The sequence below is a fragment of the Euprymna scolopes genome, chromosome 1, assembly GCF_053919585.1.
Source record: "Euprymna scolopes isolate OS-2025 chromosome 1, ASM5391958v1, whole genome shotgun sequence".
Taxonomy (NCBI): domain Eukaryota; kingdom Metazoa; phylum Mollusca; class Cephalopoda; order Sepiida; family Sepiolidae; genus Euprymna; species Euprymna scolopes.
In genome coordinates, this window is record NC_136482.1 from 14,901,548 (window position 1) to 14,928,355 (window position 26,808).

At 37.7% G+C, this 26,808-nt stretch overlaps 1 protein-coding gene across 2 annotated transcripts in view; it reads right to left on the minus strand.

Annotated features, from left to right (window-relative positions):
- The window catches only part of LOC145283584 (uncharacterized), a 131,258-nt gene that overhangs the window by 28,583 nt on the left and 75,867 nt on the right, over nucleotides 1-26,808 (minus strand). For both annotated transcript variants that reach the window (XM_080132546.1, XM_080132615.1), the window contains exons 2-5: nucleotides 13,075-14,043; nucleotides 10,022-10,151; nucleotides 3,200-3,365; nucleotides 639-1,653 (exon numbers count right to left, since the gene is read on the minus strand). In XM_080132546.1, coding sequence (XP_079988672.1) covers nucleotides 639-1,653; nucleotides 3,200-3,365; nucleotides 10,022-10,151; nucleotides 13,075-14,027 — 2,264 coding nt within the window. In that variant the 5' untranslated portion in view covers nucleotides 14,028-14,043. The remainder of the gene's footprint in view (nucleotides 1-638; nucleotides 1,654-3,199; nucleotides 3,366-10,021; nucleotides 10,152-13,074; nucleotides 14,044-26,808) is intronic.

Sequence of the window (26,808 nt, forward strand, 5' to 3'; positions counted from 1 at the left end):
AATTAAAAAATAATACATTAACACCATAGATAAATAAACATTTTTTCAATACGTACGAAAAAGAAATTTACAGTCGGACTACTATTCTTATCGTGCTTTATTTTCACCATATTCCCGTCGATTTTGCCCGGCTTGACTGCTTGAACTAGAACAATCTACCACGTTTATTAAATAAATGTTCAAATATAAATTCTGTATATATTCCGGAGTTTGACATGAAGATTACCGAGTTAGACAAAATGCACGTGTAGAAAATCGGAGGTTACATCAGCCGAAACGTTCAGACGTTAACATTACATTGATTCATTGTTTAGGTCCCTAGATGTCAGAAACCCTTATAATTTAACATTTTCTTCTTTCTACTGCTACACTTTGGAATTCCCCCTCTGTTTCCTGGTCCCATGATTGAACTAACAATAGTTTAAATGTAATGCGAACACACATCTCGCTGCTCAACTCTCACAGTCCTCTGTAGATATAATCCCAAGTAGTAGCCCCCTTACATCCAAGTGGCAATGTGTTTTATGTGGGGCGAATAGGAGTAAAAAAAAAGAAATTAAGATGAGAATAATAGTCGGAAAAATACAAATGATGCAAATTATCAAGCATTATCTAAAGAAATTCCGAAATATACGTACTAGAACTTTATTGAGGTTTTGAGGTTGTCCAGTCCAAAAAACGGGACAACGTATGTGATGACCCATTTATCGACATAACCATCGCATCTGAAATACGGCCGTGTCCAGAAACCATCCTCCATTACTGGGGCTTTGTATTTCATAGGGTAATAATTGAAAGGGATACTCGATGTTCCGTTAATATCAGAACGGATGTGGGCTCTCATCCAGTAATTCTTCAAGGTCGACATATTGGTCCGCCAACGCTCTTTTGCCTTCTGAAACCAATGTTGATGCGTATATCGTTTCGATTCTCCGGCGCGGTCAATGGCCAAATACACACCCTTCTGTTGAAAAGCCCACGGTCCAAATAGTTCTTTGTATTTCCCGTTATCATCAAGAAACATATTGGTGTCAAAGAAAACTCCCGAGGACAATATCCGGAAATCCGCCATGACATTAGCTACTACCTCACCGAAGATCAACCCTTGGTGTAAATACTCACCGCCCCTATGTATACCGAACATTTCCAACGGGTTCGCATTTTGGAGGTAATTACACAAGAAATGAGAAAGTCGGAGAGCTGTTCGGGCCTGTGGTTCAAACTGTTTATCTACGCCGAAAGCAACATCCCCTGGTAAGTCTAAATACGACTCTGATTTGCTGGCACAGTTACTCGGGGAGACACTTTTGACCTTCGCAAAAATCTTTCGGATTCTGTCAACTGATTTTTCATCCACGCTTCGTCGCATGCGGGATTTTAGTCGTCGGACAGTTTTCAGCTTTCTCCGTGCCTCTTCAGCGAAACGAACTAGTTTTTCTGTATGCAACGCGAAACTGTTGCTCTCTGCGTGACGAGCTTTGAATTCCGTATGCGTATTATTAACAGATAACAGATAACGTCCCTGGAAACGCTTGGTCACGTACGAATCGACGGATCTCTTTACTTTATCCCAAGTGGAAATGCTGAGCGAGCCAAGCAATGTATCATCATCCAAGGTGTCTATTCTTTTGTTTGATGGAGGCACTTCCTGTACTGGAAAATAAAAAGTAGAAGAATTCAATTAATCTCATGCAACAAATTATGTTGATATCAGTAAGAAAGAACCTACCTATTAGATAGAATGTTCACTAATAGGGTGAAAGAGCCCAGTCTGATTTTTTGTCAAGTCATACCAAACTCTAAATGTCTCATTGCTAAATATTAAGCACTATACGGTGACTTATTCATATGTAATACCATGATGATGGCATTATGTAGATGCTCAGCGAAAATAGAGACACCCTGATTGCCCTGATTGTAACTCTTTTGTTAAACCTGAAAAAGTATTTATCAACGCTAGCAGGAACGCCCGACGTAGCTCGGTCGTAAAATACGCTTAAATATGATATTTTAATTTATGTAGATTTCATATATATTATTGTAGAGTCAATTTTCTATCGATTCTTACGTATTATAAAGTTGTGATTTCAAAAATAAAATATATATCCATATGACTTGGGCGCATCAGCTTGAATCGAAATCGAAAACAAAACTTATGAAGAAAAAATATGTATATATATATATATATATATATATATATATATATATATATATAACCTAAGTTTCTTTCGGCTATAATCGAAACCGAAACCAAATCTTATGAAGAATTCTTGATAAAATTATTTATTACAAGACATGTTAGTTACATTTGGTTCAAATTCTGCACAAGTACCGAAGTCTCATACACGCAGTTTTTTGTCATAAGACTTTCGGTCGGGGGCTCGACTCGTACTAGGTGGTTTTTGAGAGTCGAGTCGCTCTTGAATATTGTTCTAATGTCATATTGACTGCATATTTAAAAACAAATTCGGATAGGCCCTTTATGTATAGTGTGAAAACTGTGGCGAGTTTTCGGGTATTGTTCTTTGGTGCTAGCTCTAGGTTTATCAGAGCCGATGTAACGCTGATTTATCATTTTAGTGGAGCGTTATTCTTAGGCTGCCCATTTTCTCCTGGTTGGTAAGTTTTGTCGTCGCTACATATTTTCTGAAACGGTGTTATAAGCACCGGACGATTCTTTTTTTTACGTTTCATGGATGGTGGGAGTTGAAATTCAGGTATTGTACCGTGAAAGTTGGTTTTCGGTATATGGAAGATACAAAATTCTGATTCGTGTGGATTATTAATACACCCAGGAATACGAGTTTGTTGTTCCTTTTGCTATAGTGAACTGGATAGATGGACGAATGGTATTCACATTGTCTAGTAAGTTTGGGATGTCCTCCTTGCGGGACTAGAGTATGAATTTATTATCTCCATATCGTAGCCAACAAAATTTATTTTCACACAGACGAAGCCACGACAAAAAACATTAAAAACAACTCCAAGAATACGAAACCATTTATGGAGCCAGTAACTTTTCCCCCTTTTTTTTCCAAAATAACGACCAACATGCCTGACGAAGGTCGAAGGCTACGCCCACCGAAACGTTGCACAAATTACACTCAAGATGAGAACAATAGTCCGACCCAAACAAATAATAAAATCAATTAGCCCTCATCTAAAAAATTCAGAACTGTAATGTTTTAAATAGTCTTACATTCAGTTTTTTTACATTCGAACCCTTCGTCATATTCGTCGTCGGTCGCCTTTTCTATAACGTTTCCTCTATATGGAGGGTTGATATGCCTTGGGGCATGGAAACCAGCACGGCATGGACAGACATAACCACCGCGTTTAAAACCGTAACCAGGCACGTGCTTGCACTGTAACAATAAGAAAATGTTTAAGAAAAAAAAACAAAAAAAAACAGTTAATGATCTTGTCTGTAAAATAACATGAAGGAAGCACTTAATATTAAATGCTAAAAGTCTAAAATAACTGATAAGAAAACCACATTTATATACGCTTAAAATATAAAATAATTTTTAAATATCATGGCAATGAATACCATTTCACACTAAAGGTTGTCGGAAAAATTATTCGAAATGTCGACCGTCTCTCTTTTTACCGGACTAACTTTTGCACAATTTTCTATGCCAGTATTGTTTCTTTATTCGAACCGATATCAGCTTTGTTAGTATGTTTCTATCTACTGTCATTGCTATGGTGGTTTTTATTGAAGATCGAACCTTTAAAAATCAAATTATATAGTAGAAACCTAATAAAAGAAACTAATCGATTTTAAAACTTTGTGGCCTTTTCTTCTTATCAAATTTTTGTTGGAGTTCATATATCGGCTCTCTACACTTTCTCATACGTACAAATTTCTACAAATCTACGATTAGACCATGTATGGAGTTTTTTTAAAAATCATATTTGGGTTGATGAATCTCTGTCTAATTTGAATATTCTTGATAAGATGCAGAGGCGTATCTGTAATTTATCTGTGATAAGGACGTATATGTAATTTGATTAGCACCACTATTTTACTTCATTGAAATCTCTCTCACAGACGTGCTGTTGCTAATTTCAGTCTTTTAAAATAAATACTATTATGGCATATGTTTTCCAGAATTGTCTGATTTATTTCCCGCTTCCTTTATTCCAGCTCGTTTTTTTGTAGATCCAGTGGTCTTCATCAACTCACTGTTTTGATATTTTATTGTAATACAACTTTCCATTCAAGTAACTACTTTTCAAGAAATACAATCTTGTAGAACTCTATCCCTGTTGACCTTTCTTTCCTACCTATAGCCTTGGGAGTCCCAAATGATCACCCATTAAATACTGGCGAGGTTCATCGTTGCTTAACTTTGGTAATCCGGCGAGAACCGGTGCATCAACCTTATTATGCAGTAGTCTTGGGACTTCCAAGTGCTGTATGTGTTCTCCGCTTATCTTGGAATTGTTTCCAGTCGTCCTAGACTTCTCCTTGCCACTGGACTAAAACGGTACCGATTCAGGAGAGGTGTAGTTAGAGATTGCGCAACACTTACTTCAGAATTACACGCACAGCTGCCCCTACAGGGGGTATCCTTTGTCTTTCGAGACTGAACAGACGCATAGATAGGGTTGGATTTTTTTCCAGACTAAAACCAGTAGACATTTCCTGTCTGTGCGATACTCATCTTTCGTTCTTTTTAACTCATAACATCAAGTGGCTTTACGCCCTGTCTGAAGATATTTCCATAAAAATACCTATACAGTATCTCGAGTTAAATATTTTGAACCCTTATCTCAAATCTGTTATCCTTTGACTTATATACATCCTGGCTGCTGTTCCCGACTGGTAGCCCTAACTCTTTGGTAGCGCTTAGAGCGGCTGCTCCATCAACAGTTGAATAATATCGGGTTGTTTGTAGTGCCATGACGCGCATGGAAAGGGACCCTGCACTCATCCCCGGTGGCCTTTCCTGGGGCCACAATCCTAATTGGACAAAGGTAAGCTGATGGTCTACTTGTGATGCATGTTTGAAGCTCTGCATAACCTCTTGTTTAGCTCCTCCTTACCTAAACCGAAACTCTTTAAAAAAATATGATGACAGTACAATCTAAAAATAAGCTTAAACCAGGCTTAGGGACAAACAAATTCAACTTGCCTCCTCCCTTGAGGCTTGCATTCACAAATATCCGTGGGCTTAGAACTAATTTAGCTGATGTTTAAGCATTTCTCTTAACAAATACCCCGGATATCTTAGCACTAAGTGAGACTAACCTACACTCCTCCATCCCCTCTAACCACTTTAACATGCCTGGATATCTCCCACTCTGCCGTAAGGACTCTGAGAGACACATGCACGGACTTGGAGTTTACATTCGTAATACCCTCCCCCTGACTAGAGAAACAAACCTAGAAACAGATGATCAAGCCTTTATGTGCTTTAGACTAAACATGCAACACAATATTAGCTACTATTATTTTCTTTACCGCTCTCCCTCGACTCAGGACTGCACCATAATAAACAAAGTATCTGACAGCATAGACACAGCACTCTCTCTCGACACTAGCGCACAAATACATGTATTTGGTGACTTTAATGTCCACCACAAAAAAATGGCTTGGATTCTCTACTTACACAGATGCAGCGGGCAGCACAACTCATAGCTTCACTATATCTCACTCCCTATCACAAACTGTTACGTTTCCAACCCGTTTCCCTGACCAGGAAGAACAACACGCATCACTTCTAGATCTGTTTTTGACCACAGTTCCCGATGACTGCATAACGAAGCCCCACAGCCCACTCGAGAACGCTTATCATGCAGTGATAATGGTTGAAATCGCCCTAAACTCTAGAACCAAAACTGAAGAGCCAGTGCTCAAAACAACGAGATATTATAAAAAGGCTGACTGGGAAGCCATCAGGGAACTAATCAAAGATGCCCCATGGAGAAATATTTTTTCTCTTCCTGCTGAACAATGTGCAAACGAGACCACTGACTGGTCCAAAACTGCAATCGAAGCGCATGTTCCCATGCGGAAATTTTATAGTAAGCCCCACTCTCCCCAATGGTTTACGTCGACTTGTGCAACTGCCATTGCTCAAAAGCAGCATACATACCGTAGGTTTAACCGACATAAGTCCAGTTCAAACAGACTGAAGTATATAGAAGCTAGAAATAACGTTAAGAAAGAAATAGCGACAGCTAAAAGAGAATTTACGGAAACCACTAAAAAGCGCATCGAAGCACAAAAAACTAGGAACTCGAGACTTCTGGAAAATCTACAACAGTGTAGTAAATAATGGGCAATCAATAATTCCCCCACTAACCAACAATCACGAGGTTGTCTCCTCATCAACCGACAAGGCTAACATGCTTGCCAGTCAGTTTGCCTCCAACTCCACACTGGACCCTTCCAACCACCCCCTACATGACTTTCCTATGCGGACAGACGCCACGCTAGACGATCTGAAAACCACCCCTGCTCAGGTGCATGCTATCATAAAAAACCTTGACACTTCAAAAGCATGTGGACCCGATCTTATCCTAGCTGTGCTATTAAAAAAGTGCTCAGCTGAAGTAGCTCCAGTTCTCTCCAAACTCTACAACAAATGCCTTAATGAAGCTTGCTTTCCGGGCTGTTGGAAAACTGCTTCTGTTGTACCAGTATTCAAGAATTCTGGTGAAAGGACTGACCCATCAAATTATCGCCCCATTAGCCTCCTCCCACGTTTTGCCAAAATATTTGAGACCTTAATTAACCATGCTCTAGTCCATCATCTTACAGATGCTAAACTTCTGACTGGCAAACAATATGGATTTAGACAAGCCCGTTCCACAGCAGACATCCTAACTGTAATCTCTGACCGTATATACCATTCACTGGACAAAGCGGGGGAGGGCAGAGCGGTAGCTCTAGATATACCTAAGGCTTTTGACAGGGTATGGCATGAGGGTATCCTCAGAAAAATTAGATCATACGGTATCACTGGTAGAATACTTAACATAATTAAATCCTTCTGTGATAAGAGAAAAATCCAGGTTGTCCTCGACGGTCGTACATCTAAACAATATGATATAAATGCGGGGGTGCCCCAGGGTTCTATCCTTGGACCTCTATTGTTCCTGATATTCATAAATGACCTCCCCGACAAAATTGCCTCTGAGATGGGTATATATGCTGATGACACTACACTCTATGGCAGGCACGACAGGAAGACGAATGAACACATTTCTAAAGAAATGGCAGAAACACTAGAGGAAGACCTCCGATCTGTAGTGGAATGGGGACAAAAGTGGTTGGTCGCGTTCAATGCTGCCGAGACTAAACTAACTTCATTCAATAATTACAAGAAACCCTCTCTACCACCTATAGCAATGGCCAACGACTCTTTATCTGAAACTACATCTTTCAAACTCCTTGGCCTAACGTTCACAGTGAACATGCGTTGGAACAATTACATTGAAGGCATTGCCAGGGCCACTGCAAGAAAGGTGGGCTCTCTCTATCGTGCTAGAAAACTACTAACACCCGAAAGTATCCTGTACCTCTATAAGGCCATCATTCGCCCATGTATGAAGTATTGCTGTCACATCTGGGCTGGTGCATCTGCCACTAGTTTCTCGCTCCTTGACAAGGTTCAAAAGAGAGTCGCAAACCTGATAAGCCCTGAACTGGCATCTAAGCTTCATCCTCTGTCCCATCGACGAAATGTTGCATCCCTCTGCCTTTTCTACAAGTATTTTAGTGGTGAATGCTCTGATGAACTGCAATCACTTGTGCCCCCACGACGTGAGCACCCTTGACAAACCCGACAGGCTGCTAAATCCCATCCCCACACTGTAGAGATCCCTAGATGTAAAATATCTTTTTGTTCCAATAATTTCTTCCCCAGAACCGCTAGACTCTGGAATTCCATTCCCGGTCCCTGCTTCCCCAACAGTACTGACGTGCAGAAGTTCAAGTGTAACGTGAACCGACATCTTGCTGCCCAAATCCCTACATAATACCCCAGTAGTTGTTGCCCCTGATAGTAGCCCCCTACACCAAAGTGGCAATTTGCCTTGTTTGGGGTGAAAATGTAAAAAAAAAAAAAAAAAAAATATATATACATGCTGCTTAAACTATTTGATGGGTTGTATTTATTATAAGCAGGAATTTATTTTACCTTTATAGTTTCTATTAGTAGGGATACCCAACATTGTCCGGGATTAAATGAGTATCAACCAATATTATACTCATATTTTGTCATCGAAGTCGGTAAAATAACATATTTTCAATCAATCGAATGAGTGCCAGCTCTTGTTGGGGACCCATTGCGGTGTACCGGATAGAAGGTTCAAATGCCTCCCCGCAGTGACAGTCAACAATACATTGTAGTTTACATTGCACCGTAGAGAACCTACTGTCGATTTATAAACATATTTTTATATACAATGGTTTTAAACGAAAAAGTCAAGTATTATGGTTCATGTCGAACGTGCTCTTATCTTACTAAAGAACCAACTGTTCATTTTATACACTGAGTCTTTCTGTTTGTGGAGGGATGAAACTTTTCAAATACACTTGTGATATTAGGCTGTATAAGCTGTTAACCTTGGTTAAAATCGGACATCCTTATTTAATCGGATTTGTCGGATTATCGATTTTTTTTATCGGAGTCACTACTTAAGAAGACTGACATACCCATGCAATATGCAGGTGGTAATGCGCGCAAGGATAGTATCACGATGAACGAACCGATGCTACACTGAGATTAGATCAATCGTTAATAGTTAAACTGTTGAAATATTTACTTACGTCTTCTTTTTAATCCTTAAAATAACAAAGCAATTTTTAGTCCGGCATTAAAAGTGTCATTTTCCTAAACTTTTTATAAGTTTCGAGTTATTTGAACATCATACTTTCTTACGAGCCTACCCAATACAAACAAGTTCTTATTCGTTAATCCACAATTATGCAATATTAAAGCCAACATTTATTAAAAAAGATTAAATATGCAAGTATTACATAATATTAAAGAATATTCAGCTTGTCGGAATATCATCGAATTTCGTTTTAAAGCATTTTATTGCAGTAACTGCACACAGATATAAAGGTAGTAATGCGCGGGAGAATAGTATCATGACAAACGAACTTACACAGGGTGGAACGATAAAATTGTCACACTAGAAAAGAAGACATGATTCCATTTCCGTTTGCTAAAAGCCGGTTTTCTTTTTTTTTTTTTGCAGACCATTTATTATAGACCAATTGTATACAAATCCAAAGAGTGATAGGCGCGTTCTATCATGTCTGAAAATGACACAATGTTAAAAAAAAAGATGCGCTGTATAACTTATGCTTCTACCGATCCAAGTTATGACAACAGGACCATTGCCAACACCCTAAAAATAGATCGTTGGATTGCGAATAACAAGGACATGCCCTGGGTGATAAAAACAAAATTTCCGGTCACGGTTATTGTTTTTAGTGTGGCTTCAATTGAGAGTCACATCATGTTACCTCACATCTTCAAAGTCGGCTGGAAAATCAACAACATAGTGTACCTGGATGTGCTAGAGAGTGTGGTGCAATTAGGTGGCCGCTGGTAGACCCTGGGTGCGGCAGCAGGCCTTGGCGCTGGCCCATATATCAAAAGAGACTCAAGTATGTCTTCAGAAGGAGTGCTACGATTTGTACCCTTTTATCACCAACATTACTCTTCCCCGACCTAAACCCGCTGGCGTCACCAACATGACCTCCTACAACACCAAAGCCATCCGCCATCCGCCGAGTAATCGCTAAGCTCCCACCGGCGCTTGTAGAAAAGGTATGCCCCCAATTCCGAACCGTATCGAGACGGTGATTAAGGCTGAAGGCGGCTACATTAAATAGATGACAGCTGTACTACATAATCAAGTTACCTGAATTGATTTTTTCAATAAAAGTTTTATAATAAAGCTGTAGTGTTGTTTACTTTAGGGCGAAAAATGTATCGTTCCACTCTGTGGAATACTGAGATCCGATCAATAGCTAAAATGATGAAATGTTTACCTGCGTTGTGCGTGTCTTACAACGGGAAATGCCGGACAAATAACTCGGTCCCGGATTGCCGATGCTGACTGGACAAGAATTGAAATCAATTCGCTTAAAGTAAATATCCATCACTGAAAGCGCTACTATTCTGTTTAAAGTAATAAAAAAAATATATAAATATAAACATGAAGATACATCATTATAGTAAAAGGACAAACTAAAAAAAGACAAACAATTTTAGAAGCCTAACATGTTTCGTACTATTTAATACATCGTCAGAGGCAAACTGACTATAATATTTTATAGGGTTAAATACGAATGTTGAAAAGCCGTCTGTAAAAAAGTTCTGCTTAAAATTATCTGTCTACAAAAATGTTCACGACAATCAGGGAATCAGATTCAATATTGATAAAATTTCAGCATTATCAAAGCTGTCGAGATACTCAGGTGCAAAAGGTCAAACCTATTTAGCCGGCACCAGGAATTGTAACAAAATTAACGTCTCAGTCTCTTTAGGAAACATGTTGAAGGGGAAAATTTGAAATGCATGACACACTGGAGAGAAGGGGCTCCTTCAGTCTTTGACAGACTATGGATACCCCCGAAGGGATGCCTGCTCGTGAAATTTTTGTGGTAGGAGGTGCGCAATCTCCAAATACACCTCTCCTGAGTCGACATTGTTAAATACCAGTTGCAAGTGAAGTTATATGTACAAGATGGGTGGAAACAAATGCCGAGATAAACGGAGAGCACATACAGCGCCTAGAATTCATAAATGGTCACCCATCTGGTACTAACCAGGCTCAACGTTGCTTAACTTCGGTGATCTGACGAGAACCGGTGACACTGGAGAGAAAGAATGACACCAAAATCCAAGTAAGATTTATATAAAAATCGACTACATTAATAAAATAAAATAGTTCCCCCCCACTCCAAAATCGAGTTCGAATAGGACTATAAACACAAGTACTACATATAGTTTCAATATGGTTAGGCTTCCTGCCACTAACTGGTGCATGTTTCCATAAATATCAATCAGTTTCATTCGGGTTCATAATTCCTACAGTAATTTGAACTGATCTGATTCTCATAAAACAGGCATATTTAAATGAAGTAAGCATATTTAAATGAAGTAAGCATATTTAAATGAAGTAAGCATAACTGTTACTCATTCAAAAAGTCTACTACTACTCTCACATTAATCACCGACATTTCTTCATTGAATGCATTTTCAACTCAGACTTTTATTTTCATTTTCTTATTCAGTGATGTTATCGTTCACCGAATACAACTTCTATAAATAAATAGGGACCACTTATCCAAGCTTACGATCTTAATTTTAATGTGCTTTGATTGGCTGACTAAAATCTTATTTGTAAAATATTCGAATATAATTGCCGGAAATAATATATCTCCTATTCAACTATTCAGTAAAGCCCCTTCGAGTGCAAAATAAATAAATAAATAAATAAAATAAAATAAAATAAAAAAAATCTCCCAAATTCTAAAACTACAATGATTTTGTTTTCACAAAAAATATTCATACCTAATATTTAATCGTTCATATATAAACCATGTTTAATCCTCACTTAATATCATTATCCACACGTTATGATTACATTCACGAAATGCAGTAAAAGTACTGTTATTTGTTAGTTTGCATTTTCATTGAGAATCACTGCACTAAAAAAAAAAAAAAATGTAAACTGTCTAGACCGAGTGCATAATAATAAAAAAAAAGTTTTCGATTAATGACAATTAAAATAATGACTAAGCGTAGATGTTTACTTACATTCTCTGTGAAAGAATAAAATATTACACCTTTTAACATCATACGTCTTACGCACACACACTGCGAACTCCCTATTTCGGTAAGGTTTTATTTTATTTGCAGGCGATTTTTGGCGATAACTATAGTTTGAAAATATGTCTCTACTATTATATAAAAGTCACTTTGTGTGTCTATCTGAATGTGTGTGTATGTGTGAGTTCCTTCCTCATAAGTTCCGAAACGGCTGAGACTATCTTTTTCAAATTTCACACAAAGGTAATTTATATTTTTTATAGTTTTCTAAACATGTCTTATACAGAAATTCATCCGATAAATATCGAAAATTGAAACAAAATCCGATCTTAAAAACAATCGTGTTTTTTATAGATACAAAAAAAAAAAATTACAGGGGAATATTTTATGTTACACCAGCCAAGGGAGATAATAAAATCTCAGCAAATAATTTCTTCTAAAAAAACCCAGAAATATAGCTCAATTACAAGAAACCCTCTCTACCACCTATAGCAATGGCCAACGACTCTTTATCTGAGAGTCCATCTTTCAAACTCCTTGGCCTAACGTTCACAGGAAACATGAGTTGGAACAATTACATTGAAGGCATTGCCAGGGCCGCTGCAAGAAAGGTAGGCTCTCTCTACCGTGCTAGAACACTACTAACACCCGAAAGTATCCTGTACCTCTATAAGGCCACCATTCGCCCATGTATGGAGTATTGCTGCCACATCTGGGCTGGTTCATCTGCTACTAGTCTCTCGCTCCTTGACAAGGTTCAAAAGAGAGTCGCAAACCTGATAGGCCCTGAACTGGCATCTAAGCTTCAGCCTCTGTCCCATCGACGAAATGTTGCATCCCTCTGCCTTTTCTACAAGTATTTTAGTGGTGAATGCTCTGATGAACTGCAATCACTTGTGCCCCCACGACGTGAGCACCCTCGACAAACCCGACAGGCTACTAGATCCCACCCCCACACTGTAGAGGTCCCTAGATGTAAAAGATCTTTTTACTCCAATAGTTTCTTCCCCAGAACCGCAACACTCTGGAATTCCATTCCAGGTCCCTGCTTCCCCAACAGTACTGACGTGCAGAAGTTCAAGTGTAACGTGAACCGACACCTTGCTGCCCAAATCCCTACATAGTACCCCAGTAGTTGTTGCCCCTGATAGTAGCCCCCTACACCAAAGTGGCAATTTGCCTTGTTTGGGGTGAAAATGTAATAAAAAAAAAAAAAAAAAAAAAAAAGAGAAAATATACTTGATAGATAAATTACTTTTTGTTTTACCTTGCTCTACGTAAATGCGTAAAAATGCTATATCTCCACATGTAATCTACAACAGGAGACACTGCCGAGACAATCCACTGATTCGATTTACCACAATCCATGTAAGGCGGTGTGAAGAGAACAGGAAGTCCAATGTCCACTGAGGTTACCCCAGGCTGACCGGGGCCAAAGAAGTTAGTCGTTATATATTCTTTTGATGCAAACTGTCCGGTGTTATTTGAATAGCGAATACCAACCGAATATGTGTATTTTGTAATGGAGTCTTTTGCTGCTGAAAAATCGGGTAAAGGATACAGTTCAAACCAAGGGTTCATCTTGTAGCTTTTGTCTGTGTAATTACCGGGTCCAGTACCTATGTCTTTGATCATGACCGTGCGTAGAGTCATTTCACGGAGATAGTTTTCTGCATCCCTGGAATCATCCCAGCGCCATGCACTCGGACCAAACAGCGGTACGGTCTTGTTGAATTGTAATGTCTCCAACCAGTTGGGATAGCTAGTGTTTGTGTCAAAAAAGATGCTGCTTCCGTTTATCATAAACGGATTGGCATTAACGTCGGCAACGGCAGACATGTAATAGTACATCCATCCGGGAAGTAAATGAAAGTCTGCTTTCGACTCATTATACCTTTGAAGCATGTAGCTATAAAAAAAGGCGCGATTCAGCGCCATGTTATGCAAATGGAGTAAACGCGTCCGGTTGTCATAAAAAATTTTCGTCAATAATTCATTGTAACGTGGGAGCTGGCTAACAATGTCCTTTCGAAGTTGCAGTTGTTCGGCGGATTTCTGCCGACAATTCCTTCCGGATATTGCCGTGATATGATCTTGAATCTTATCGAAGTGATCATATGTCATCCATTTGTACTGACTGTTGGTGTAATTTGCGAAGGAAATAAGAACGACCAGACACAGCAACTTTAGGTCCTTATAAAACTGTGAAACGCGCGCCATTTTACTTCATGCACAACTGCAAAAAAAAAAAGAATATATATATTGTTACTATTTCCATATTGATAAATAATAAAAAATACGTCAAAAGATAAAACTTAACAAAAATCTTTCGCAAAATATAATGGATAAATCACGCATTCAAAGAGATTTATTTATAGTTTTATACAGAGATTCTGGTAGCTTATCGGTTTATCCTTATCATCCCTGACTATTAATAGAATATTCCAAATCTTTGCGATCATACTCACACAAATTATACCAAACGTATTGCTACACACCCTTTCTTTGTTTAATGGGAAAGTCTTTTTAGTTTCATTTTCTTTCGTTTAAAAATCAAAACAAAACAATAAAAAATATGTTTGTAACAAAAATTCACCTTTGTTTTTATTTCAATTTTTGTTTGTTTAAGTATTCAAATAAATAAGTAAAAATATATGCGTGTTAAAAAAATAAATGAATTTTCAGAAAAATTGCTAAAATATTTCAAATGGGCTGAAACATGTGAATTTAGTATATTTTATACAACGGTTATGGTACCTGATTGTTTCTTTCGTATCACTCCTGATTATAAATATAATCGTCAAATTTTTCCGATCAAATTAACATTAATCATATCAAAAACATTGCACATATATAGTTTAATCTACAATATAATAAAAAAGATATTGTACAGACTGATCAAGATCTTGTGCTTCATGACTAAGTCGTTCCAATCTATAATAAATTAAAAAAATTGTCAACCACATACACAGATAAAAATCCATTTAGTGACAAGCAATATGGATTTCATCTTGCAAGATATACAGCTGATGTGATATCGATGTGATATTGCAAATAATCAGTAAATCTATCGTTATGGACTTCGTTTCTAGGTCGATAGCTCTTTATACATCAAATACCTTCGATGAGGTTTGGCACAAAGGTTTTCTTTAGAAAAAAAGTATCTGAGATAAGTACGATGTGTCCAAAAAGTCACTGAAAGGTTGAAAATCTTTGTCATTTTATCATTAATGATTATTTTCTTCTCTGCTTAAGACATTTTATAGATGATATTTTGCAAATCAATAATGCATCAGTATAAAATTGAACAACATACGCAAGTTGTGAATTTATTTTACCAAAATAAGGCATTGCGTTGGCGAGAACATTATCTCTCGCTATGGCAATGCTAAATGCCCACCATGTTCACCAAACTTGACTAGCCCCGACCTTTTCTTGTGACGATATCTTAAAGAAAGAGTCTATGTTAACAAACCCCAAACCCTGCAAACTGTCATAAATAATGTTTTGGAAAAATCATAAATATGCGAAGCTGAAAATTGACAACATTAAAAGACATTATTTTTCATGAATAAAGATTGTTTGAATTTAGCATTTTTTAAAAAAACATTCCCAATTTCGTAGCCCGATTGTGTTAAAATTACAGAAAGATATAAAAAATAAAGAATCTATTTAAGTTCCAAACCCTTCAATGACCTTTTGGACACCCTGTATATCTATACTGAACATGAAGAGAAAACGAATGAACACCTATCTAACGCAATAATGGCAACCTTAGAGAAATACCTTCACTCTGTAGTAGAATGGAGACGTAAATGGAAGGTAACGTTTAATGCCGCCAAGACTAATCTGTTTTCCTTTCACAATAACAAAGCCCTTCTCATGACTACACTACCTGGAAGCTAATCGTTCAAACTCCTAAACTTAACATTCACAGGCAACCTGAATTGGAGCAAATACATTGAGGATATTGCCAAGGTTGCTGCAAAGTAGGTGCACTCTCTCTACTGTTCTAGAAAATTATTCACACCTGATAGTGTCCTATATTTCTACAAAGCCAGCATTCACCAATGCATGAAGTATTATTTCCACATTTTGGTAGGTGCATCTACCGCTGGTCTCTTGCACTTAGATGGAGTCCAAAAAAGAGTCTCCAACCCAATAGGCTTCGCACTATCAACCAAACTCCAACCTCTGTTCCATCGCCGAAATGTTGCATCTCTGTGTCTTTTTTACAAGTATTTTAATGGAAGGTGCTCCGACGGACTTGAAGCATTTGTAGATCTTAGACGTAATGCTATCGACTAACCCAACAAGCAGCACAATTGTATCCCTACACTGCATACTTTGCCTGAAACTATTAGAGTATTCTAATAGTTTCTTCCCTCGAACTGCTTCCATGACTGTACTGGCATGCAAAAGTTCAAGTGTAATGTGAACAGACATCTCGTGTTCAACTTTCTACAGAGTATCTCTGCAGTAGTATCTCCAAATGGTACCCCTATACGTTCAACTAGTGCCATGCCTTTTTGGGGTGAATAACAGTAAAAAGTATTTCTATCAAGACGAGGTTTTGTTTTGAATTGTTTACGGGTGGGAGGTCGATTGAAATTCAGAAAATAACAATAAAGTAGAGAAAGACTAGCAGTGCCTCTTCTGTGAGAAAGAGGTCATTTGTACAGTAAAAAATTTATTCCACCTATGCATAAAGTAAAGATTTTGAATTAGTGAATAAAGTCGTTAGTTTAAAAAAAATTAATGAATTCATTTCCGGGATTATTTTCTATGGATAAAATAATGAAAAAAGTTCTGAGTAACTTGGGTTTGGAAACACTTGCCTTCCAAGTTATGGAAATTATGTAAAAAGTACTGATTAATATTCTTGATTGTAAACATAAACCCCATAATCTCTACTTATATATAAAAGACACTTTGCCTGTGTGTGTTTGTGTGAGTGAGTTGACTTCCTATAGACTCCGAAACGACCAGTCCGATTAAAAAAAATCACATTAATGTACTTGATGTGTTTAGGAGTGTTTTCAGAAAGGCTTTGTATTGGAATGCCTTCCGATAAGTATCGAAAATTGATAATTGAAAAAAAGAATTGACTAAAGAATTTAGTCCGATTTTGACCAAAGTTAACCCTTTTATACAGCCTAACATCACACGTTCATGTGAAAAATTATATCACCGCACAAGCAGAAAAGGCTCAGCGTATAAAATCAACGGTCGGTTCTTTGATAAGATAGGGGCGTGTTCGAAACGAATGTTTCTGTTTAGATCATAATTGAACCATGATACTTGACTTCTGCATTTTAAACTTTAATTCAAGCCATTATACATAAATAATTTTATAAAAAGTGCCATGTAGAGTACAATGTATTGTGTACATCGCAGTGAATCCCCAACTAGAACAGCCAAACAATCGATTTGATTGAAACATGGGCGATTTCACCGATTTCGATGATAATAAAAGTATGGTGTTGAAATTTGTTGATACTCATTCAATCCTGGGCAACATCGGGTCTCCATGCAAGTATAACATACAATACTGCACTGGTAGTTTTACATAGTTAACAGATAAACACTATCCTTGTAGATGGATCACAGGTAAAATAAGCCTGAGTCTGATCTTGCTTACATTAAGGAAACATGACACAATCACATCAAACAAATGTAAAAATTGTGAGGCTTACAAGAAATATGAGTGTTATGATCGGGCACGATGAGGTTAGAAGGGCTACTTTGATAAATAGCTTGAAGAACACGGTCAGCATTCTGTGAATGTTGGCTCTTCTTATTTTTTGATGTAACTAAGTTTGGAAAGTTATTTTTCATGATTCATTGGTGTTACTTGACCAATATCTTCAGAGAAGTGAGGGAAACAAGCCAAAGTGAGAAAGAGAAACAGTGAGAAAGAGAAAGAAAGAGAGAGAGAGAGAGAGGGAGGGAGAGAGAGAGAGAGAGAGAGAGAGAGAAAGAAAGAAAAGATGCAGCGAGCAGAAAGATTTTAGATGTTGTGTTTTGAATTTTTGTTTAATTTGACTTTGAAAACTGACTTTCCTCCCCAATTAAAAAAAAAAGATCTACTCCGAACTCACAGGATGATTCAACGGGCCAATTTTTATATATCCTCATAATCTCGCCTGTCTTTTTCTAAAAGCAGGTCCAAGAATAACATTTAAATCTGAACAGGATGGTTTATATGGAGCGTATGAGACAACCACATCATTTTGTCAAATACTGCTGTATAGCCAGAATGTGTGTATATTTACGATTGTATATAAACGATAACCATAACATGTCCATATGATACTGCATTTATATAACATTGTATATATGTATGTGCCTTTTAACATGTGTAACTGTTGTGGCGGAGGTCACGCGGATTTACAATAACCCCAGCAGTCAAAAGAACTCGCGACAGAAAGCTGAATTAAACCGAAAAGACTGATGAAAGAGCAAAAATAGGAAATCGAGAAAACCAAGTAAGTGCGTGGACATAAAAGTTTGAATAGCAAACTCATAGAAAGTAAGAATATTTTCATATTTTTTCTTCTCTTTGCTTGGCACTGTCACGATATCCTTGGCGCACAGTAAATACAAAAGAAAGAGAAATAGGAATTATTCGTGTTTTTTCTCGCGTCATTAAACAAGTGTGTAAGTGAACTTTTTTTTCGCTTACTAAAAACAAAGTACATACGGTTTTCGGGTTTTTCTCTTCGGCCGACATTTTTTGTCCTATGAAAAGACATTTGATTTGAAAAAATATTGAAAATTTCTCGCACCATATATATATATATATATATATATATATATATATATATATATATATATATATATATATATATATAGTAATTTATAAAATATATATGGCGATTAAGCTACACTGAATATTCTGCGTTTCATCCACTCTAGGATTCGTCAGGCTTATGCGCGAATTCTGTGGTTGTTTATCGCATAAATCTATACTTTCGTATATTAATTGTATGTGAGTAAATGAAATAGTTATATATATATATATATATATATATATATATATATATACTTGTTTATTGTTATATAAACATGCTCACATCCCGCTGCTACAAATAGCCACTTGTTTCAATCAAACAACAGATATCATCAGGCAGCGACTTGACTATTCAAAAGTTCAATGAATAATGGATTTTTATTTTAGGTAGGAACTCTTTAGAAGTTGGAGTTAAAAAAACTTAAAACACAGGACTTTAATTAAATAAAAAAGTAAAAAGGGAGAGGCAATTTAAATAAAGTTAAAAAATTACAATGGGGAGAGAGTGATTGAGAAGAGAAAAAAGGAATAGAGACAGAAATAGAGAAAGAAAATATAGAGAAAACAAAATAGAGAGAAAAAGAAGAGAGAAAATATATATATATATACATATATATATATATATATATATATATATATATATATACATATACATATACATATATATATGATATGGAGAAGAAAAGAAAAAAGAAATAAATGGTTATAATAAAGAGAATAAGAACTAGAAGGAAAAGGAAAGAATAATGAGATCTAGTTAAATAGGGAAAGAGAGAAAGTAAGAATTTGACAGTGTATAGAAAAAGAAAAAGAAAAAGAAAAAAACCTGCGTGTCAACCAATTTATGAACAATTATACAATTCAGTAATGAAACATATTATTACAAATACAAACAGAAGATACAATCCAAGCGTCAGAAATGAACGTGTCAAAAAAGGCAGTGAATGTATTCGGCTAGCATATTTATCCTCTTACATACGTCCACGAGTAAAATCAACGCAATTCAAACATACGTCTACCATTAATTAGGCCCTTTATGCTAAATGATATAAGTTTAAAGTTTTCGCGTTTTTATTAGATAAATATATGAATAAAAGAAGAAAATAATGATAAAACAATATTAAAATTATTATTAATAACAATAAACATAATAGTGATAATAATAATAATAATAATAATAATAATAATTATAATAATAATAATAATAATAATAATAATAATAATAAAAACAGAATAAAATTAATATTTATTATCTTTTTAATATAACATATTTAGCCATAAGAGGGGATTAAATAAATTAAATAGGTCCAATAATTATAAATAAAAAACTACTAATATTTATGTATATATAAAAAAAAAGAATACAATACAAATATATATATATACACACACACACATATATATACCCAAATATACACACACATACACACACACATATATATATATACATATATATATATATATACATATACATGCACATAAGTAAAGGTGTAACTATACTATTAAGTTGGAAGTTTAAGCTATTTAAGTATAGATATAAAGTCATATTAAATCACAAAATAATACATTCAATACCAGATTACTAATAACACAGATACAAGTACACTTACCTATAAATATATTCAGGCAAAAGAAGTAATTAAATCAACGAAATACTCAAAAATAGTGACGCACAGGTAGATAGTACCCAAATTAAAAATAAGATACATATGTATATACTTACAGAGAACCAACCGACATACTAATAAGCACATATATACATACATATATATACACATACACATATACATACATATATATATATACATATATATATATATATATATATATAATCCTATGTATACACATACATACAAAAAATACACAAATATATGCACACAATCATATACTAATAAACAAAAACGCACACACACATATATACACACACATAAATATGTATAATTTACATAAATTATATATATAGAAATACATAAGAATACAAATAATTTGGCAAGGGTACAGATAGATGCATACACACATAGAAACATACAAATGGATTGAATAAACATGGGAGGGTATACCAAATAATATAGAAATATATAGATCTAAGTACACACGGTCATAAAATAAATACATAGACACATACATATACACATAGACACACAGGTATATAAGATAGGAGAAGTAAAGAATGAAATCAGGAGAGGAGAAAGTATATTAATAGAATATTAATAAATTATAGAAATCAGTGACAATTTTTAATTTATTTAAATTTTATATCTAAACTAAATTACTTAAAAGATGGGTTTTATAATGTTTGCAATTAATTGAATTTTCGTGCTTCTTATTTAATAATTTATCTCTTTCTCTAAAAGTAAGTATAAATAATTTCTCATAAAGACATAGGTAGCAAGGCGAGTTTAAAGATGAACAGGTTTTCGCTTTCTTTAAAATTTTCCAATTTACTATTGGGGAGTAACCTTGCTCTACTAGTTCATTGTAATATTTAGACAAGGAAGTTCTATTTTTGTACTCATTATTTTCAAAAGAGCACTTGTGACCGGTAAATCTTTCTTTAAAATTTTTATTTGTCATTCCTATGTAATATTTTTTTTCATTCGGATTTTCCTTAGTAGAAATAGTTGCTTGGTACACTACAGAAGTAATTTGACAATTTCCTTTAAGAGGGCATTTTGATTTAATTCTACAGTTATATATATATATATATATATATATATGTATATATATATTCTCTCTTCTATGGGGAAAGACATTCACTTGGAATTTAAAACTAAGGTCATCGTTCATTTGCAAAGTTATTGAAAGAAGACAAATTACTGTTTTCTTTCCCTCGTTTGTTCTAAAATACTAAAACCTGGTTAATCTGGATACTTTTTTGCTAATTTTCGTAAATTAATTAAATTAGAACAATTATTAAAACTGCAAATTGAACAACAACAACAACAACATTAACAACAACAACAACAACAACAACAATTATTTGGACACCAGAAGCGCTCAGATGAAAGACAACAAAAACAACTAAGGAGGATAGAGGCCCAGCAATATGAAAATCAACGACACGTGAAAGATCTATTTACTCAAGTCATAAAAAATAATACGTCAACCGATAAAAATACTGCATCTTCACAAGACTCAATATGGAATGCGATTAATAATTTCTGCTACGGACCTGAAAAAGGTAAATCATTTGAAACATATTTTCGTCGGTATCAAGACGTTTTTAGAATCGACTGCAAACAGTGATCGGACAAGAAAAAGCTTCATTTTCTTATTATGGAAACTAGAAACAGTCGCGTATAACAAGTTTGCGAATTTTATCTTACCACGTAAAACATCGGGATTATCTTTCGCCAAAACGGTAGAACTTCTTACAGAACTATTTAGCCCGAAAGTCCCTTTATTCTATAAGCATTGGTCATGTCTGAATTTGCAGATGAATGACGAAGATGATTTCGCAACATACGCAACCATGGTAAATAAACATTGCGACAAAGTCAAACTTGCAGACTTTAGTACAGACAATTTTAAATATTTAGTATTTGCACAAGGATTGACTTCTGGTTGAGAGGCGTGTCCTAACAAAATTAAAAAATGAACCAAACATATCCCTACAACGTTAACGGAAGACTGCCAGAAATAGAAGTTATTAAAAAAGATTCGATTTATATCGAAGCTGGAGTCGTGGAGATTGTAGTGTTGAATGTAATTATCAAAGAAGCCAGCGTCCACGTGTGTGTGTGTGTGCCTTGTGTAGCTTTACGACTAAACTTCACGTGGTATCTAAGAGAGAGATTAAAGATGGCGGTCGTTACTTTATAAAGTGTGGTCTCGTGGAATTGCACGAGATCACACAACCCACCACACACATATGCAAATGAAATGCAGTCATTTTTTTTTTTAATAGAACGCACATTGGCAGAGTTGAGGAGGACAGAGGCGTGATGGAAGTTAAGAGAGAAAATTGTGAGGAGGAGGAAATACAGTGACGAATACTATCCCTGAATGTTTGTGTTTTTCTCTCAAAATACAAGACCATTTAACTGCAAGCTATTTCGGCTTAATGGAGGGCAAGTTAGACCTTAAATTAATACCAGAATTCGATGGCTCGAAGCCGGTACTTAACTGGATGGACAAAGTTGAACTGCATAACCTGTTTTCTAGCGTGAAGAGCATTGAATACGTGATTCCTCTACGTCTGTTCGGCGGGGCTTTCGTGGTGTATCAAACAGCTTAGTCCCGAGAAAGAAAAGGATTATAAGGGGATCAAGGCAGCACTATACAAGGCGTTTGCTATCGACCTCGCCACTGCTATGGAGCAATTTGAGGCGGGCAAAACTGTCAACGTGTATCTATCCGAGCTTACGCAGTTGATGGTGTTGTTCGGTAAGCTGCCTGAGCTTGCCTTGACTCCCAACTGGAGCAAAGCAACTCCTGCGAGTTAGTTTAAGCGTAGTTTCGTTATCCCTTAATGACTTGGTAGACCGACCCAGGACCGTGATGAGATAAGAGAACCCACTGCTGCACAGTCCACATCGAGTAGTGATATACCGCTCCAGGAACCCGACCCGCGTGGTGAAGTCGTGTGTTATAAGACCACATTGCGAGGAACTGCCGGTGGTGACTGACAGCTGTTCACTGCTACCGATGTAATGAGACTGGTAATATGGTCCGGGATTGCGCTGGAAATAGGGCCCGAAACAAGGCGCCAGCATCGACCCATTCCCCAAGCAGAAATTAGACGAGGCGCTTCCGACTATTCAGGTATATATCAAGGAGACATTGTGCTTAGCACTCCTCGATTCCGAGTACTCTCGCACCATAGTGTGCACGGACATCTGCTACACTTGGAGGAGAAGAATGTCAGGGTGACCACCATCAGTGGAGAGACGCAGACATGTTGCAGAGTGGTCGCTGGGAAAATTCGCACAAGAACTGGAAATTTGACTAACGTCGAGGCGCTGGTAGAGCTCGAAAAACCGCTGAACTTTGACCTGCTTCTAGGCTATGATGTTCACATAATGTAGACGGGGCGGTACAATTTCAGGAAAAGACTCCAGTGTGCGCTGCGCTGAAGATTGACCAGCTAGACTTTATTGTCGAATTTGACCAGTAAAAATTCGCTCAAGAACTGGAAATTTGGCTAACGTCGAGGCGCTGGTAGTGCTCGAAAAACCGTTGAGCTTTGACCTGCTTCTAAACCATTCATAAGCTGATGCCATCAGAACCCTAAGTGGTGTTTACATAATGTAGAAGAGGCGGTACAGTTTCAGGAAAAGGCTCGAATGTGTGCTGCGCTAAAGATTGACCAGCCAGACTTTATTGTCGAATTTGACCAGTAGCAGAAGGCTTGGACCGCCTCATGGCAGTAATAGGAAAATCAGGAATCAGCCAAACTGCGAAATGAGATAGCCGAGTACCATGCGCCTGACCAAATGAGGCCTGCATACTAAGAGAAACTCCGCGAATGGATCAAGGATAGCTGGTTAATTCCCTACCCCTATGAGAAACTTGGAATCCTCAAAGGCCTGATCCCGGTAATGGCGGTTGCTCACACAACAAAGCAAAGGTGAGTCCTGTGATGGACTTCTGTGGACCAAACGCGCATGTTGATGCGTTCACGGCAGATACTGACGTTTGTGCTAGCAAGCTACGAGAGTGGTGCCAGCAGGGTTCCAATGTCTCCCTGCTGGATCTAAGAAAAGCGTACATACAGATCCTGATCAGCGAGACGATGTGCCCATTTCAGACAGTGGTGTTTACCAACAGGAGGTACTGCCTTACCAGACTAGGCTTCGGACTGAATGTAGCACCTCAAATAATGAAGACCATCGTTAACACTGTGTTGTCACCGGAAGAAACAATAAAAGAGGGGACATCGGCGTACCTTGATAGCATATATGTGAACGAAGACGTTGTGTACACGTCACGCGTAAGATCCAAACTAGCCGAGTTTGGTTTGAATTGCAAGGCCCCAGAACGTTTGGAAGATGGCGCCCGTGTCTTGAGCCTGAACGTTCAACAGGAGCGAGGGACCTTGAAGTAGGAGCGGGGTGAAGTGTCCGATATCTTCACGAAGCAAGATGTATTCTCCCTGTGTGAAAAACTTGTGGGACACCTACCTGTGTGTGGATGGACTCGTGCGGTAACAGGCATCATAAAAAGGAGGGCAAGCGAAGTCACAAAAGGCTTGGATGATAAAACAGCAGACGATCTGTTGGTTCGCATGGTAAAGATGACCATCGAAAGGGTATAGCTGAATGACCCCGCTAACGGAGACTGGTGCGTGGGAGAATACGAGCTCTCTGGCGATTGGTGTTAAAGAAGAATGGGGCTGCGGTTTAGGACGTCTGCTGATTGCGTCCAATGAATGAAGCTGCTCATATCTACATGGCAGAGCTCTATGCGGTGATAAAAAGCATCAACCTAACACTCCAGTAGAAAGTCAGGAAATTATGCATAGATACTGATTCGCTATGCGCATATCGCTAGATATTGGACACACTGACAGGCAAGACCAGGGTGTGCACCAAGGTAGCCACCGAGATGCTGATAAGACGGAGGTTGGAGACTGTAAGAAAGCTGGTGACGAAGTAAAACCTGTCATTGGATGCGGTACTGGTCACTTCAAATCGCAATCTTGCTGATAGGCTTACTTGAATTCCACAGAGATGGTATGACGCCATTAACAAGGAGGTTGAACCAGTACCATTACTATGTGCTGTCTTTATTGAGGCGGCGGACTAAATCGGGGATATACCACAATAGTGGGTATCCTGGAGTTAAACGGATATGCTATTTGTGCAGTTAACCAATCCGTTGGTGCCCAAAAGTGCTGTGAAAGCGGAAGTCAAGGAATACCAAATATGCCAGTTTATCGACCCCGCCTTGGAGTCAACTAGGTATGGACATAGCCCACTACAGACGCCAGCACTTTTTCACCCTGATTGATTGTGGACCGACGAGGTTCGCGATCTGGCGCCCATTAATAAGACAGGATTCCCCCAGTGTCATCCATGAATTGGAGTCCATGTTTTATGAAAGGGGGCCGCCTGAAGAGATCCTCACGGACAACGACACGGCCTCTTGCAGTGGGGAGTTCAGGAGTTCAGTTCAAACACCGATGTGCGTATGTGTCGAGTGGAAACGACACAGCTGAACGGTGCTACCGAAGCGTGAAGAGGATCGCGGCAAGAAAACAATGGACGATCACAGAAAAGAAGGTTTTAACTGCTGTAAACACACCCGTAATGCGATCCTTTGCTATCGAGTGCGCATCAAGGACATTGATGCACGTCCGCCTGATCGGCAGGGAACCCGGGGGCCGTATGAGTTAGGGTGCACTGTCCGGGTGAAGCTTCCTAATAGCCGACGCACCATCAGAATTCAAAGAGGACGAATCACTGGAATCATCAGTGAACAGGCCGTGCTAGTCGATGGTACTGCACGCCACGTGAAGAATGTTCGGCCCACCCTAAATACGAAGAATTTGGCGAGTAGCGATAGTGGTGAATCATCCAACGATGACCTGTGGATCCGACCTATTCCCCATGATGGTACGACTGCGAAACCCAACGCTGATGCCGATAGTTCCGACGCCACTTCTGAGAGCTCCAATGAAGATGAAGTAGTTCAGCCAATCCCCCTTCGTAGGAGTGCCCGCAACAAACGACCGCGTCCACAATGCCACATGTGTGATCTTGAGACCAGTGAGAATGTAGAGTTTAATGAAATAATCAAAGAAGCAAACGCCCACGTGTGTGTGCCTTGTGTGGCTATACGATTAACCTTCAGTGTTATTTGAGACTGAGAGAGAGAGAGAGAGAGAGAGAGAGAGAGAGAGAAAGAGACAGACAGACAGACAGACAGACAGACAGACAGACAGACAGAGAAACAGACAGAAAGATTAAAGATGGCGGCCGTCGCTTTATAAGGTGTGGAATCGCACGAGATCACACCGCCACCACACACATATGCAAATGAAATGCAGTCAGATTTTTAATAAAACGCCTGTTGGCAGAGGTGAGGGGGGACGGACGCGTGCTGAAAGTTCAGAGAGAAATTATGCGGAGGAGGAAATACAGTGACGAATTCTATCTGTGAACTTTCGTGTTTTTTTTTCTCCCAAGATACTAGCCCATTTAACTTCATAGGTGAAAAAGCAGACAGACAATTTTAAAAACACGTATGAAAAAAGTCACAATGTAG